Below are 16,188 nucleotides of genomic sequence, written 5' to 3' on the forward strand. Positions count from 1 at the left end.
CTTTTTTTTCATTTTAGGATTAAAAACAGTGGGTTTTAACTTATTTAATGGGGAGGGGGACCAATATGGGCACCAAGACTGGACGAGCACCTGTGTGAGAATGCTGAAAATAGAGGCACTACTGCAATGTGGTTGTAGATCAGTATCCTGAAAATAAAATCTGAGAGGATGACCTACTTTTTGACCCCAGATAACCTAGTTTGGAACTCGTCCGAGAATATCATCAAGACAAATATTCTAACAATGTCCCTTGACAATTGTACTCAAAATGTGGCTTTTAGTGTTTTCACAAGGTTTTCATTTGATCTGACCAGGAGACCTAGTTTTTGACTACAGATGACTCAGTTTCTAACCCAACCAAGAAATCATCAAGGCAAACATTATGACCAAGTTTTATGACAACCGGACTTATATTGTGACCTCTAGAGTGTTTACAAAGTTTTTCTATGATTTGATCTAGTGACCTAGGTTTTTACTCTAAATGACCAAGTTTTAAACCCGACCGAGAAATAACCAATGGAAACATTACGGCATGTTTTAACAACAATTGGACTTAAAATGTGACATCATAGCATGTTCACAAGGTTTTTGAGACGGTGACCTAGTTTTTGACCCCAGATGACCAAGTTTAGAAATCGACCGAGATATCATCAAGACAAACATTCTTACAAGTTCCCATGATAATTGGACTTAAAATGTGGCTTTTAGTGTGTTCACAAGATTTTCCGTTGATTTGATCGGGTGACCTAGTTTTTGATTTCAGATAACCCAGTTTCAAACTCCTCTAAGAAATCATCAACACAAAGTTTCATGACAACTTGACTTAAAATGTAACTTCTAGAGTGTTCACAAGGTTTTTCTTTGATTTAACCTGGTGACCTAGTTCTTGAATCCAGATAATACAGTTTAAACTCGACCGAGATATCATCAAGACAAACATTCTTACGAGTTCCCATAACAATTGGACTTAAAATGTGGACTCTAGCGTGTTCACAATGTTTTCCTTTGATTTGACCAGGTGACCTAGTTTTTCATCCCAGATAACACAGATATGATCTTGACCCAGAGATCACCAAGACAAATAGTCAGACCAAGTTTCATGATACAGTAGATAATATGACTTCCAGAGTGTTCACAAGGTAAAATTTTGACGAAGGACCACAAACGACAGACGACAGACGCTGGTCAAATGTTGGTGACAATAGCTCACTTAAGAGCACTTCGTCCTCAAGTGAGCTAATAAAGTAATGCAATGGTAGATCAGAATCATGAAAATGAAGTTATATGGCTGTAGATTAGAATCCTGAAATAGTCATAGTTGCAATGGTTTGTAGAACAGAATTCTTAAGATAAAGTCACTATTGTTAATGTGGTTGTTGATCACAATCCTGAAATTAAAGTCACTTTGTGCCTGTAGATCAAATTCCTGAACATAAAGTTATTTTTGCAACGTGGTTGTAGATCAGAATCCTGATAATAAGTCACTTTTGCGATGTGGTTGTAAGTCAGATTTCTGATATTAAATCTTTACAACAGTAATTTTGCTGTAGGCCGAACTGCTGATCATAAACAATTTTAATCGTTAATCCCGATTACCATTGTCAGCTACCTTATGCTGCAGACTAATCTGGTTCAAAATCGTAAAAAATGAAACTCAACCCTCGAAAGAAAGAAGAGAATTATAACGTAAAAACTACTTTGATAGTTCAATAAATACATTACTGCCATCGAATAAAGTCAGAAGAAAATATGTATACTTTACTATTTAACTATAACATTTTCATTTCATTATCAGTACATTTTATATTCTTAATGAACAAACTTATTGTAATGTATATAAACTGTTTTACATGATGACATAAAATACTTACAAAATTTTTAGACTCTTTAAACCGTTGAATGCACCCTCAGCAATAAGTGAAATCAGGTTGTGCGACAAATTCCTGAAGATTAGATATTAAGATATTCATCAACTTTAAACTTAACTTGCTAAGCTGGTTGAATACCTATAGTTGCTGTGTTTTGGTACAATCATACTTTATCACAATGTAGTGCTTTTTCTTGAGCCAAAACTTAGTATGTTAAAATACAAATATTTTCTAGATAAAATGAACAAACACTATCTGTTGCCAAAACCAAGTATCTGTATATTTGTATATTTTTATCCTTCACCGTAGACAAAGCACATTGTTCAAATTGCAGAGTCGGTTTGATTGAGTCTGTTCCTGGGCAATACCGGAAAATGCATAACTGTACACGCCCCTTTCACCGGCTTAAGCAGTATTATGATGTGAGGTTACTAGCCAAATTTTCCTTAAGGTGTCGTCTGACCTTAGCTGTTAGTGCACATTAAAACCTAAACTTGACCAAACTGAATTAGGATAAGAACGATAAACGTGATTTAGCAAAACAATGTTTTGAAAAAGCTGTTTAGGAAATTTGTAGCATCTAAATAATATTACATGTTATTCACTGTAAGTCATTTTTAAAGTTATTTCGAGTCCATCATCAGACGATTTCAATTCGACTTGTGTGTAGCTAATTCTGCCGAATGATCCAAGTAATCAAGAAAAATATTCAAGCTACCAAGTTTGTATTTTTCGAAAGCTGCAACAGTGTTATAATTACCAGTCCATTTTATGATAACTGATAAAATAACAATTCAGAATGATTGCACATTACACATGCAGATAACAACTGGACATAAGCAAATTGTTTTTTTGTGTTCGAGACCTCATGAGGATTTTTTTTCAGATTTTTTTTCATTCGTTTTCATTTCTGTTTCCATACCTTCGTTTCTTTCTTTGATGGGTTTAGTAATATGCAATCCGCTGAGCGCATTCAGTCAGAGAGTCGCCTCAATTAGGAAAGAATAACTTTAACGTCAGAGGTTATTTCTAAGGCCGCGGTGTTTGATTGGCCAGCTTGTAATGACAACAACTTTAAGGTGAGTTGCTCAGTCAAGTGAGACTTACCAGCCCTGAGTGTTCCTTCTTAAGAGAAGGATCAATAATACATGCATAAAACTGGCGTGGGATGTAGTTGCTTGTGGGGTCTAATTATGCTAAAACTTATTCACCTATGGTTGTTTTTTTCTCTCAATATTTTCCTGTGATAACTCATGTAAGTTGAATGCAAAAATATTGTATCTGAACATAATGAGGTTTGGCTTTGTTGACTGTTGATGTTCAAAACTTTTGTATTGTATGCTGCAATGTCTTAAGGGGATATCGTTTTGACTCTAAAAATCCCATTTTAATATTAAAATCTGCATGTGCGAGAATCACATATTTAGGTAAACAGGCTTTCTGCAAAATATAATGCTTTTCAATCTTCGTAAAAACGTGTGCCAAAACCAAGTGTGATACTTGGAATACCACTCAGCAAGAAGTTACAGTAGTCAAATCGTGAAGTTTTTACATGCCGAAATGCGAATTTTTATACAATTTGCTAAACATACATTGAGGTAACTATAACATCAAAGCAGATGCCTCGATATGCTCTACTGTAGTTACGGCACTGATTGCTGTACTAAAGTATATAAATATACAATGAAAACCCTTTAAGGTTCGGTGTTTATGATCCTGGTAAAGGCGATAACGTGCGTGTGCTTACCGAGCGGCTCGGTTGACAGTTGGAACAGTTTGTATATTGGATAGATATTTCTTTTTCCAATCGGTTTCGAGTCAGATTTATGACGCCAAAATTTGGCCTTTATTGTTTTTTTTAATTCATGAAAGAAAACAGACGCATTTATTGTAGTTATGAAAAGCATTTAAACTTTAGTTTTCACATACACACACACATGCCACAGTTGCACGCACTCAAGCGCGCAAGTACGCACATAGACACACACACGCCATAGTTGCACGCACGCAAGCGCGCAAGAACGCACATAGACACACACATGCCATAGTTGCACGCACGCAAGCGCGCAAGTACGCACATAGACACACACACGCCATAGCTGCACGCACTCAAGCGCGCAAGTACGCACATAGACACAGAATGCCATGATTCAATTTTTTTATACTGGAAGGACATCGAACTTCAATAGGACCTATCTTAAAATATCCAGACAAACACAGACATCTATCCGACAATTTTACGATATCGACCGGGTCGCTGGGTTCACTTAATTTGTGCTTGAAAATAAACAAAAGATAACAGTCAAAATAATTATAAATTTTCAAACCTGAAACTTTTAAATAAATCAATTTTAGGCATTGCCAAACAGAAAGCTCAGCAAGCTGCTCATTTAATTAATGTGACTTATTAAATAATTCAGTACTTACAGAGTCCTGACATTTCGCAATCCCGTAAATGTGTTTGGAGATAGTTTTGACAAGGCTTGGTAACTCAGATTCCTGAAAATAAATATATTGTTAGAACCAGGCTGTTGAGTCTTTTCTACAAATAAAATGTACATATATTTTAATTAAACATGTGGCAGCCCTCGTGATAAGTTAAAACAAGCATTTTTGTTTCATTGCTATCGCCAATTGTATAATAAGTTAACCTAACTATATACGGGTTGCCAACTGGAATTTTCTGACAAACTCGTTACACCGATTTTGTAGTTTTCTGCAGAGGTTTCGGGATTTTGTCAAACGCAACAGATCGAACGATTACCATTTACAGTTCTGTATCAAAATGTTTATATATATTTCCAGTTTGGAAGGTTAGATATGCAATTAAGGCGGAATAGCAATTTGTAATATTTTTACAACATGCATATGATTTTGATATCAGATTAAAGTAGAAGTTATCCCCGGCAAGAATGTGTAACTGTTTGTTTGGTTATTAGTGAAACGTTTTAGCTATGGCGTCGCAAACATTACCATGCACGTCTGTTTTGGCGCCACGCTAAAAAGCGATAAAAAATCGGTTTAATTCCGGTTTATTTTCTCTCATTTGTTTATTTTTCAATTTACGGCAATGAAATTTACATCTTTATATGTGTTATACAAAGGTCTACGTACATTCATTTAGATTATGCAAAATAAAGCTAACTGGGTATCTCATGTTAAAAATGTGTGTAATTTTGGATTCAATGATGTTTAGTTTGCTCTAGGTGTTGAAAATGTTTCCTTTTCTAATATTATTAAGACAGCTTATTAACCTTTATCCTGCTGGTGGCAAGTGATTCTGCTTTTGCGACCAGTACAGACCAAGATCAACCTGCACGATCATGGTCTGCGCTGGTCGCTATCCAGTCAGTAAATTTTCAGTTAACACGGTGTATATGCATATCGGATCCCTCTCTGTTCGCGCACAGGACAATCTTTGTGGTAAACAATGACATCCAACGTCGGCGCTTTGCCATTGAGGTCGGAAAATCAACTTTTTCGTCCCGAACACAGGTTTATGCATACAATTATATAAACCACGAGAAGACGTAGCGATCTACCATTGCATTTTTATCGTTACATTTGTTTTATCAGTTGACAGCTACCAACACACCAAATCAAAGAGCCTAAAGGGGTATTTCATCGGCACATCTGTACCATAACAAATACAGGAACCCCCGTCCGCCCGGGCACACAAATTTTCCGACCTCCCAGGCAAAGCGCCGACGTTGGATATCATTGTTTACCGCAAAGAGTGTCCTGTGCGCGAACAGAGGGATCCGTTTTCTCATTTTCCACAGAGAGGGATCCTATATGCATATACACCGTGGTTAACACCCCTTCTAATAATAAATGGTATCGCCCAAATTGAATGATGGACACATTTTAGAAATTTAGCAGGCTAAAGCACGGGTGGTAAACGCGCAATCCAATTCCCACTGGGAATACGTTTAAAATGGGTTGCGCGACTTCCGGTGCTGGTGTTGCGCATCAATATTTACAAAATCGAGGTAAGTGGGTTTTTGTTTTTGTAAATTATGACAATTTACGAATGTTTTCGAAAAAAAGCAAAATGCTATTCGACACAAAAAAAAAATAAAGATCATATGTTTGAAATACCAAATTATTAATTTAAGAGTAAGCCTTGATATCACGAAAACTCTGTTGGCTCGATCTGTCAAAAAAGTATGGAATCATGAAAAATGCAAATTTTCTAACTCTTGTGCCTTTTTTTCTGGAAATATGACGCTTCTAATGATCAAACACGTATAAAACAGTCATGAATATTACAAACACTTGAATGAAATGTTGGTTTTGGGGGAAAGATTGGCAAAAAAAACAATCGGGAATGGGGTTGCGCCCCTGGAATGGAGTTGCGCGTATAAATTATATACATTATGATGTATACGAGCAACTCCATTCCCGGTGCGCAACCCCATTCCCGATGATTTTTTTTCAATTATGTCCCCGTAAGCAGAATTTGAAGCACATGATTTTGATATCCGTTACTTCATAACAGTTGAGTTATCATAAAGAGCATCAGATGTCCTCATATTAGGCATGTGAGGTCAGAAACTGCCATGATTTTTGTTGATTTCATACTTTTTTCACGCTTCGTGTCGCCAGATTTTTGTGATAATAGAGCCGAATCATAAATTACAAACTAGATATTTTACATATATGATGTATTATCATATTTGTGTCGAATAGCATTTTCCTTTTTTCGAGAAAATTATTCTTGTCTCATACTAAGCAAAATCATAACTTCATATACATTTCGTCTTCTTTTACGCGCAACACCAGCAACGGACGTCGCGCAACCCATTTTAAGCGTATTCTCAGTGGGAATTGGATTGCGCGTTTACCACCCGTGTAAAGGTTAAAGATTTGTTTGGTTAAGAGCTAAATGCAAGTCTAAGCCAGTCTTCACGAGCAATATTGTATAATAGTTCTTTTTTTTACATTATAAAGAATATACAGGCATTGTAAATATACCAAAATATAGAAATGCATTGACTAGATAATGATATAATGAATGGCTTCTCACAGTTGGTAGATTTTTAAAACAAAATGTTCATATTGTCACATATCAAAAGATGAATTTCATTCCTTTCTTGGTTTATGAAAACATGAGAGGTAAATATATTTAATATATTTAATTCTTATACAGAATCAACCAAATATGTTAAAAATGCAGCTTTTGTTTATTTCGGATGATACAAAACTCCTTAGGGACTTAGTTAGAATATTTATAACAGGCAGACGTTGAGACATGTGCGACTGCTGTTGACGTAAACTGATTGCTCCGGCTGTTTCTTCTCCAAAGCGTTTTAACAGTAAAGAAATATGACATAACGTAATTTGGTTGAAATATTACATGTACAACTTTGTAAAAGTCAGTCATCATACTGTCTTGCTACTTTTTTCATTGACGTATCGCAATTTAAAATTGAGAGATAATATACATTCAGTTCCAAAAGAAAGTGTGCACTTAGTTTCTGTTATTTTTTCTCGGTTATTTTCAAGAAAACTTATAATGTTTGGTACCAAAATTTAAATCAGTTCGTAAACAAATTGGTGTGCATTTTAGATTTTGAGTTATACCTGAGAGTTAGTGTATGAAAAAATGAAACATAAACGTCGGGGAATTTTTTGAAATATTTAAACTTAAGAAGTGCACACTTTCTTTTGAACTGAGTATAGGTCAGTATTTACTTTTAGTGCATTACGAACTGCGGAGGCTTAAAGACTATATTGAAGCTCGAGTCCTGTCGTTGAGAGCTGTAACGCGGTCCGGAGCCTTCTGCTATGGTGGCTGATTTCTGCCATTTCGTCCCGCGACCCCGCCAAGCAAAAACACGAGAATTAACAAGTTAAAATGGCGGGGTCGCGGAGCGAAAACTCGCTATTTAACCGGGGCGCGGAGCGAAAACACGATAATTAGCGGGGTCGCGGGGCGACATTTAGTAACTAATATGTCGGAGGCGCGGGGCGAAATCACGATAATTAGCGCTGCTTAAACGTCGCGTTTTCGCACCGCGCCCCCGACATACCAGTTACTAAATCTCGCCCCGTGACACCGCTGATTATCGTGTTTTCGCCCCGCGCCCCCGCTAAATAGCGTGTTTTCGCCCCCGCCATTTTAACTTGTTAATTCTCATGTTTTCGCTCGGCGGGGTCGCAGGGCGAAAACACGAAATGGCAGAAATCAGCCTCCATATTCTGCAGATATATACGCATAAAATAAAGGTGTATTGTCGGTATTCCGCATCATAATAAAAGTAATTAACCGTTTTTCATTTTTTTAACTTCATTCTTATTTAAAGAGAGATAATTTCGGAAACTTGTGACGAGAACATCATTCATTCTGATATGCTTGTCGCTGTTAAACACGCTTACGCTAGAATGACGTCACATTAACGTGCTGTGACGTCAATGTTTTTGTTGCGACCAAGAAAGAGCGCTACAATATTTTTCTACTGTTTTAGATTAAGGGCATAGATCTACTAGAATCGAAATAATTTACAGCAAAACCTTGTTTTAACACTATTTATAAATACACTCGGGCGGTAATACGTCGTACAAATAATTTCACCCGGGCTGCGCCCTCGTGAAATTATTACGCCCGATGTATAACCGCCTATCGTGCATAAATAGTGTTGAAACACTCTTTTGCTATAAATCATTTCTTAAATCTAGTGACGTGAACGCGGTTTTTATGCAAGAATAATTTTTTGATCAGACTGAATAAAACAGTATGGCATCTAACTAAGATAAATACAGATTAACAAATATTTAACTCTTATAGCCACCAATTATGTTGAATGTATATGATAATGGATCCTTTCGACCTGGTTCATATGTAGTGTACATGTTATATCAAAGAGATATAAAATAAACTATGAATCCCTTCATAGTTTCTGAGCTATTGCAAAAATTGAAAAACGTCAACTAATTACGATAAAATGTCCATTGCCCTTCAAATTCACGGCTACTAAACGCTAGCGCCACCACCAAATTGTGGTGATAAGGAAAAGAGCTATCGACATTTCCGTGGTGCAGCTATCGCCCGTTATCATATACAACAGCGCCACCACTTGAGTGATAGCGCCACCGCTTTCAAAAATAGTCGTGTTTTAACTTTTTACTGTGTTTTTCGTAATTGTTTGGTGTATGGGAATACGTGCAATTCATTTCTACACCATTTGCATGCGCAGGTATGTTCTTACAGTGTGTCTATTCATCGGAATGGTGTTCGAATACTGGCAGATATGAAAATATGCCACTGTCAGATTCGGGAGAAATGCTCCTGACACCACAATTTGCATATTATTTTAATGAAATTACAGCCAACCTGTAGTAAGAATGTTGTTACACGGAACTACATTCTCCGATTTTCGAAAAAAGTTCTATCAATGAAAATATAAGATAAAATTTAACCTTTACTCACGTGTTTACAAGTAGAAACGGGCGATAGCTGCACCACGGAAATGTCGATAGCTCTTTTCCTTATCAGCACAATTTGGTGTTAGCGCTAGCATTTAGTAGCCGTGAAATTTAAGTTACTGTTAGTAGTATGTTCACCAGTATGGAGGCTCGACTGCGCATGCGTTGAAATGACGTCACATTAAGTGGCGGCGGGGAGGCCAGATGGGATTCTATATTTAGAATGAAATCCTTCTTTATACTAAGAATCATACGGAGATTTATGTTTAGAAACAGTTTTAATGGATCTGTTTTAAGAATAGCGGAAGATATTTTACAATCAGAAGTTGTTTTCCGTGAATGTATCCCACGAGATGGGCCTTATTAGCCTACACCATATTGTCTGTCTACTAAAAGGCAATCACTGCAATTCGGTCTATGCACCATTTATCACAACAAAAAGAAACAAAAGGCCCTTATATTCTTGCCTACCTAGCGGGGAAAGTGTACATTTGTCTGAGCACACGTCAGGGATATACATTCCTGTCTTTCCCTAAGGAAAAACCTTGTCCAAAATAGCGTGCACTTAGGTGACTACACATAGTACTGGCACTATTATGACGTCATAAACTATAAAATAATGCAAGGATATACCCAAATTTATTTGTCACCACGATCTATTTTGAACGTGATAGGCAAGAAAAATAATCTTAAATGTCTATGTTAGACAGCTGTTTTCCCAACCCTCGGGCGGTTTGGATAAAAAACCTCGCTAACGCTCAGTTTTTCATTCCACACCCTCTCTCGGGTAGGGAAAACCCGGTCTTCAACAGGCAGGCATGTAAGATCTTTTTGATTCCATTCTAATATGACTAGCAATGCTTAAATCATCACAACGATATTATGTTGGCGTCGCGTCGACGTAATATTTAGGGACATGTATGCATCTAGAAACAGCGCTTTCAAATTTTATCAAATATCTTACTTAATAGCCCGCTTAAAACGAAATGTCACATAGCATATTTGTCTTGATTATTTACACACATACTGAATTGGTTATTCACTCTTCAGAATAATTCGCCATCATTTTCGCTCAAACTGAACTCTTCCGCAAGACTTTTTATCCCAGGGGCATAATTGCGCTTGGCCTCTTTTCACACAAGGGGCATAATTTTAACAAACTTGTTAGAGAACCATTAGGCAATGCTACATACCAAATATCAAAGGCCTAGGTCTTGTGGTTTCAGACAAGAAGGTTTTTTAATTTTTTTCCTATACAAGTCCATGTAAAACTTGGAACCCCCGGGCTGGGCCTCTTTTCATCCCAGGGGCATAATTTGAATAATCTTTATAGAAGACCATTAGATGATGTCACATGCCAAGTATCGAGGCTCTACGCCTTGTGGTTTTGGACAAGAAGATTTTCAAGGTTTTCCCTATATAAGTCTATGCAAACCATGTGATCGCCATGGTGGGGCCATATTTGACCCTAGGGGGATTTGACCGCTAGATGATGTTACATACCAAATATAAAAGCCCTATGACATGTGGTTTTGGACAAGAAGATTTTTAATTTTTTCCTTTCGGTCGCCATGAAATTCAATTATTTGAAATTTTTTAAAGAAGACCATCCAAGAAACACCCCTGTGAAGTGGTGTCATCAAAATTGGCCTGGCGGTTTAGGAGGAGATGTTGTTTAAATGAAAGTGTGGACGGACGCCGGACGGTGAGCGATCACAATAGCTCACCCCGAGCACGTTTGGATCATGTGAGCTAAAATGAAAAATAAAGAAAAAAAGTTTGGTCCTAGTAGGACTTGAACCTACACCCTCCTGAAAACTTTGTCAAAGTAGGTTAAGACTGTGACGAAATCCCAATTAAAACACCAGGTGCACAACTTCATATGCTGAATGACAACCCACTGAAGTTTTATGACTCTGGGTCAAATACTTTTTGAGATATGCACAACATAAATTTGGACGGACGGACGGACAGACAAGGGCACTTCTCAACCCCCACCCGTGCACAAAAAGCACAAAGCGAAAATTTCTCATAACGGAAAACTGTTGAATACTGATATACCAAACGTTTGGTAATATTACGTTCATTAACATAACAAATTTGTGCAGTACTTACAATATGTGTAAATGTGACAATCCAATAAATCCAAAAGGGGATATCTCACGTATATTATTTCCTCCCAAATACCTGTGAAATAATAGGACATTTTTTATTTAAGCGAAAATAAATACACACTACAACTCAGTTAAAAACTTTTTTATTTCATACTTAACACTACTCTATAATCTTGAAAGATGTTATAAATATTAAGCTCACAGAAATGATTCTGAAATAATTATAACAACTGTATACTTTCATCACTGTTGATAATTGCTAATGGGAAATGTATAATCTGAGAACAAGACAACGCGGCTGCTGGCAATGTGTCACCTTCCCTCTTGTGACTTTTCATTTAAGATTATACCTCATCATAATAATTACATATATGAAATGAAACAGTTAAGAGATACCTTCAATAGAGACTTTCGTTTCTTTGGAAACATATATTTTACCCTGTACAATTAAACTTATAGTGTTTATTTTTTAGAAAATTCATTCTTCCAACGTGGCTTTCCATGTAGTCCTTATGTTGGAACTAACGTATTGTATTTAGTCTGTATTCGTTTCCCACAGTGTTGTTGTTATATTCAATCATAACTGAGCTAATTATCCAACCTCATATAAACCATATCCAATAGTCAAGCCTTATTCATATTATTTATTCATACTTCCTGATCATTAACCACACGGACAGACCTCTCTTTCCAAAATTCATGTTAAGAAAGTATGTGCGCTTGAATGAGAATTTGATAATGCAGGTCACGCATATTTCCTATGACAATAAAATAGGTTGAGTGGCACATATTAATGTATTTGCTGGTAATTAATTTTGCCATTCATCGTCTTTGTATTTTTGTGTACTTTTTGCACTTGGAATGAGAAACTGATGGCGCAGTTTACGGGTTTTGTTAAGACAATACAACAAATTGAGAGGCGAGTATTTGTTTATTTGTACACTTCGTTATTGGTCTCGAGAACAAATCCGACAAATACATGTAGTCACGTGATCTGATAAGCCAATACAAAAAGTTAACGTTGCAAACTTAATTGAAATTATTCAAAATCTAAAACAAGTTCATCAGTTTTCGACAGCCGGACTATCTAGACATTAAAACTTCATTTTAAAAGTTAAATGTTGATTTCCGATTTGTTTGGAACAAATCGGTGTATTTTAAAGAAGTCACTTGAGGAGAGATAACACCACTTTGCATGATCCGTAATAACTCTTACAGTGTTCTAAGATTTGTAAGTCCTTGAAATGTTCCGTTACTGACATTTTCTATCATGTTCGCCTCCAAGTTCCTTCAGGAAAAAAAAAAAAGAAATATATAAACTATATTGTATTTTTACTAAATACATAAACAATATATTATCTTTCGTGAATAGAAATATCACATTAACGAGTAGGTTAAATCTAGAGCAAAAAAATTTATCCACAATGAGTAGAATTATATATAATTTCATTAGACACAACCACAATCGAGAGAAATCGCTAGGGAGAGATAATTTCCTATAATACTACATGTTATCTTAATAACGTTTGAATTTTATAGCCGATAATCATCATCAGTGCCATTGTATAAAGTAAATTCCGTGTACACACGACAAAATTATGCATACTTTAGCCATGAAATAATATTCTAAAATAAATTACACAAGTGGAAATGGCAATAAATTTAGGATAAAGGAAATACGTACAGTGTAAATAATCTCCAGAGACTTTTAAATGCTCCATCTGGAATGTTCTCTATTCCGTTTGTATTCAGGTCTCTACAATTGTGTACAGAAAAAAAACAAGGATAAATATCAAACAGGGAATGCCATGTTTCAAAAACGCAGCCTCCCCAAACCGAAACTCACAGCACGCAGATGTGCACACTATCAACACACATACACACACATACAAAGCAAACACAAGAGGGCACAAGAGTGCCAGAATGTCACAATATACGCCCGTCACAGCAAATTTCTTTACACTAGCACCTGTATTTGCAAATGGAATTTTAATTTTCTAGTTGTTTACAATGTTGTTTTTTTTTTTAGAAATTATTGTAATTCTTTTATTTTTCTAAGTCCACAAAAAAATCCTTATCAGGTAAAGATACCTTAAAATACACCCAAAATTTGAAAGTAACATCAATGTTGTACCACAGAAAAGTGGTTTTGGTTTTTCCCTACGGTCAATTATCAAAAAGTTACAATGTAAGTTATTTATAGTAACAACTAAGGGAAGTTAATCTTTAAAGAGAAAAAAAAATACAAGTCCATACAAAAATCCTTACCAGGTGGAGATAGCTCAAAATACACCTCAGAATTTAATGTAACATGCATGTTGTACTACAGAAAAAATGGTCTCGAGTTTTCCCTACGACTTGTAATGAAAAAGTTACAATATAAGCTATTTATAGTAACAGCAAAGGGAAGTAATTCAAAAGAAGGGACCAGTGCATGACACTCCGTCTCATGATGGTGTACAATTGTGCCAAGTTACATCAAAATCCCTCCATGCATGAAGAAGAAATGCTCCGGACAAAGTCATTCTTGTATCTGACCTTTGGCCTCTAAGTGTGACCTTGACCTTAGACCTAGGGACCTGGTTTTTGCGCATGATACTCCGTCTCATGCTTATGAACATTTGTGCCAAGTTGTATCAAAATTCCTCAATGCATGAAGAAGAAATGCTCCGGACGAAGTTTTCATTCTTGTATCCTTGACCTCTAAGTGTGACATTGACCTTACCCCTAGGGGACTGGTTCTTGCGCATGACACTCCGTCTCATGATGGTGAACAATTGTGCCAAGCTACTTTAAAGTCCTTTCATGCATGAAGAAGATATGTTCCGGACAAAGTTTTCGTTCTTGTATCCTTTGACCTCTAAGTGTGACCTTGACCTCAGACCTAGGGACCTAGTTCTTGCGCATGACACTCCGTCTCATTATGGTGAATAACTGTGCCAAGCTACATCAAAATTCTTCCATGCATGAAGAAGATATGCTCCGGACAAAGTCATTCTTGTATTTTTCATTCTTGTATCCTTTGGCCTCTAAGTGTGACCTTGACCTTAGACCTAGGGACCCGGATTTTGCGCATGACACTCCGTCTCATGATGATGAACAATTGTGCCAACTTTCATCAAAATCCCTCCATGCATGAAGAGATATGCTTCGGACAAAGTCATTCTTGAATTTGACCTTTGACCTCTAAGTGTGACCTTGACCTTAGACCTAGGGACCTGATTCTTGCGCATGACACTCCGTCTCATGATGGTGAACAACTGTGCAAAGTTTTATCAAAATCCCTCCATGCACGTAGAAGATATGCTCCGGACAAGGTCTGTGGACGACGCCCGCCCACCCACCCATCCGCCCGCCAGGGGCTTTCCCATAATACGTCCCGTTTTTCAAACGGGCGTATAAAAATAACAAATAAAGGAACACTTAGGAATTAACTTAGAGACCTGTACTGGTTCTTCCCAGGAAAGACGGCTTCGCGTGTATCGGTGCTATACACCGGGCCCGTTAAAGAACCAGACTGTGTATTCGCAAAGAGCTAGGCTATGTTAGCCGGACAAGTCTGTATCTAAAAATGATTTCTCTCTATCAGTCTCTCTGGTCAGATCGGTCTATGTGTACTAGTAGAGGATGAATTTCGTGCCCCGTGTGGTTGCGTTTGCTATATGTAAAGCGCCTCTTATTTTTGTTAATCATGAAAAGGGCGCTATATAAATCTGGTATAATAATAATAACACAGTGGGGCACCGCTGAGTACATGTTTGGACATTAAAAAGTTACATCTCTCAAAGTTTCAAAGGTACTCAGCATTTTTCTATATAAGATGTATGTTTAAATTCGTGGTCTTTGTTCATTTTCAAATAACTTATATTTGTTCATTTTCATAAAACGTACACTTGTTTATTTTCATATAACTCACATTTGTTCATTCAATCATAATCATTGTGTTCAATTTGATATAAATATTTTCGTATCAGTTGTTTGTATTTAATGTTTCTTGTCTTATGTTGGAATTAAAGATATAGATCTCTATATATATGTTTAAAAGTCTCAAAGATATATGTGCAGCCTAAATGTTTCGTACATTAATCATTCAAAGACATCGCCAGACGGGAATTTAACAAAAAAACTTGTCAAGTATAATAGTTCGTTGAACATCATTAGTTGTAAGTTGTTGCTTTAAAGTGTTTAACCTGATCCTTGAAATTAATATGCTCGCAATATAAACCATTTAAATTAATCGCTACATGAATCCTAATACAACAATCAGAGGAAATTTATACAAATATACACATCAAGTATAGTGGACGCAACTTGACCCCGATGGTTGACCTTTGCATTATAATACATAATGAGGCACAACATATTATTGAAAAGGAGTGTACGTAAAACACGAGCTGCACGAAAAGAAGGAAATATAAATGTATGTAAATATAAATTAGTGTATTTGAAAGTTTTAACTGATCAAATGTAAGTATATATTCTTTGATACTGCAATGTATACACACATATTCAATATAAATATACATGGCTACCCTAAGCACCCTTGATTACTATAATGAAATAATCGATATGAATAATCAGCCTAAGGTCAACCATCGCGGTCAAGTTGCGTCTACTATATCAATTCGAAATGACGAACCATTACAATAATGGAAGTACAAAATAACAATTTTTAGTTAAAGGGCAATAACTCCTGTTATACTTACCTGCTTTTCAAAATATCTGAAGGGCAGAATCTGAGTGTTTTCAAATTGAACAAGTGACCGAGTATTGCAAGG

At 36.4% G+C, this 16,188-nt stretch overlaps 1 protein-coding gene across 1 annotated transcript in view; it reads right to left on the bottom strand.

Annotated features, from left to right (window-relative positions):
* The window catches only part of LOC123540119 (G-protein coupled receptor GRL101-like), a 329,156-nt gene that overhangs the window by 39,385 nt on the left and 273,583 nt on the right, over positions 1 to 16,188 (bottom strand). The window contains exons 16-20 of the mRNA XM_053526350.1: positions 13,095 to 13,166; positions 12,627 to 12,698; positions 11,412 to 11,483; positions 4,296 to 4,367; positions 1,872 to 1,943 (exon numbers count right to left, since the gene is read on the bottom strand). Of these exons, the coding sequence (XP_053382325.1) occupies positions 1,872 to 1,943; positions 4,296 to 4,367; positions 11,412 to 11,483; positions 12,627 to 12,698; positions 13,095 to 13,166 (360 nt within the window). The remainder of the gene's footprint in view (positions 1 to 1,871; positions 1,944 to 4,295; positions 4,368 to 11,411; positions 11,484 to 12,626; positions 12,699 to 13,094; positions 13,167 to 16,188) is intronic.

Source organism: Mercenaria mercenaria, chromosome 16, assembly GCF_021730395.1.
Source record: "Mercenaria mercenaria strain notata chromosome 16, MADL_Memer_1, whole genome shotgun sequence".
NCBI lineage: Eukaryota > Metazoa > Mollusca > Bivalvia > Venerida > Veneridae > Mercenaria > Mercenaria mercenaria.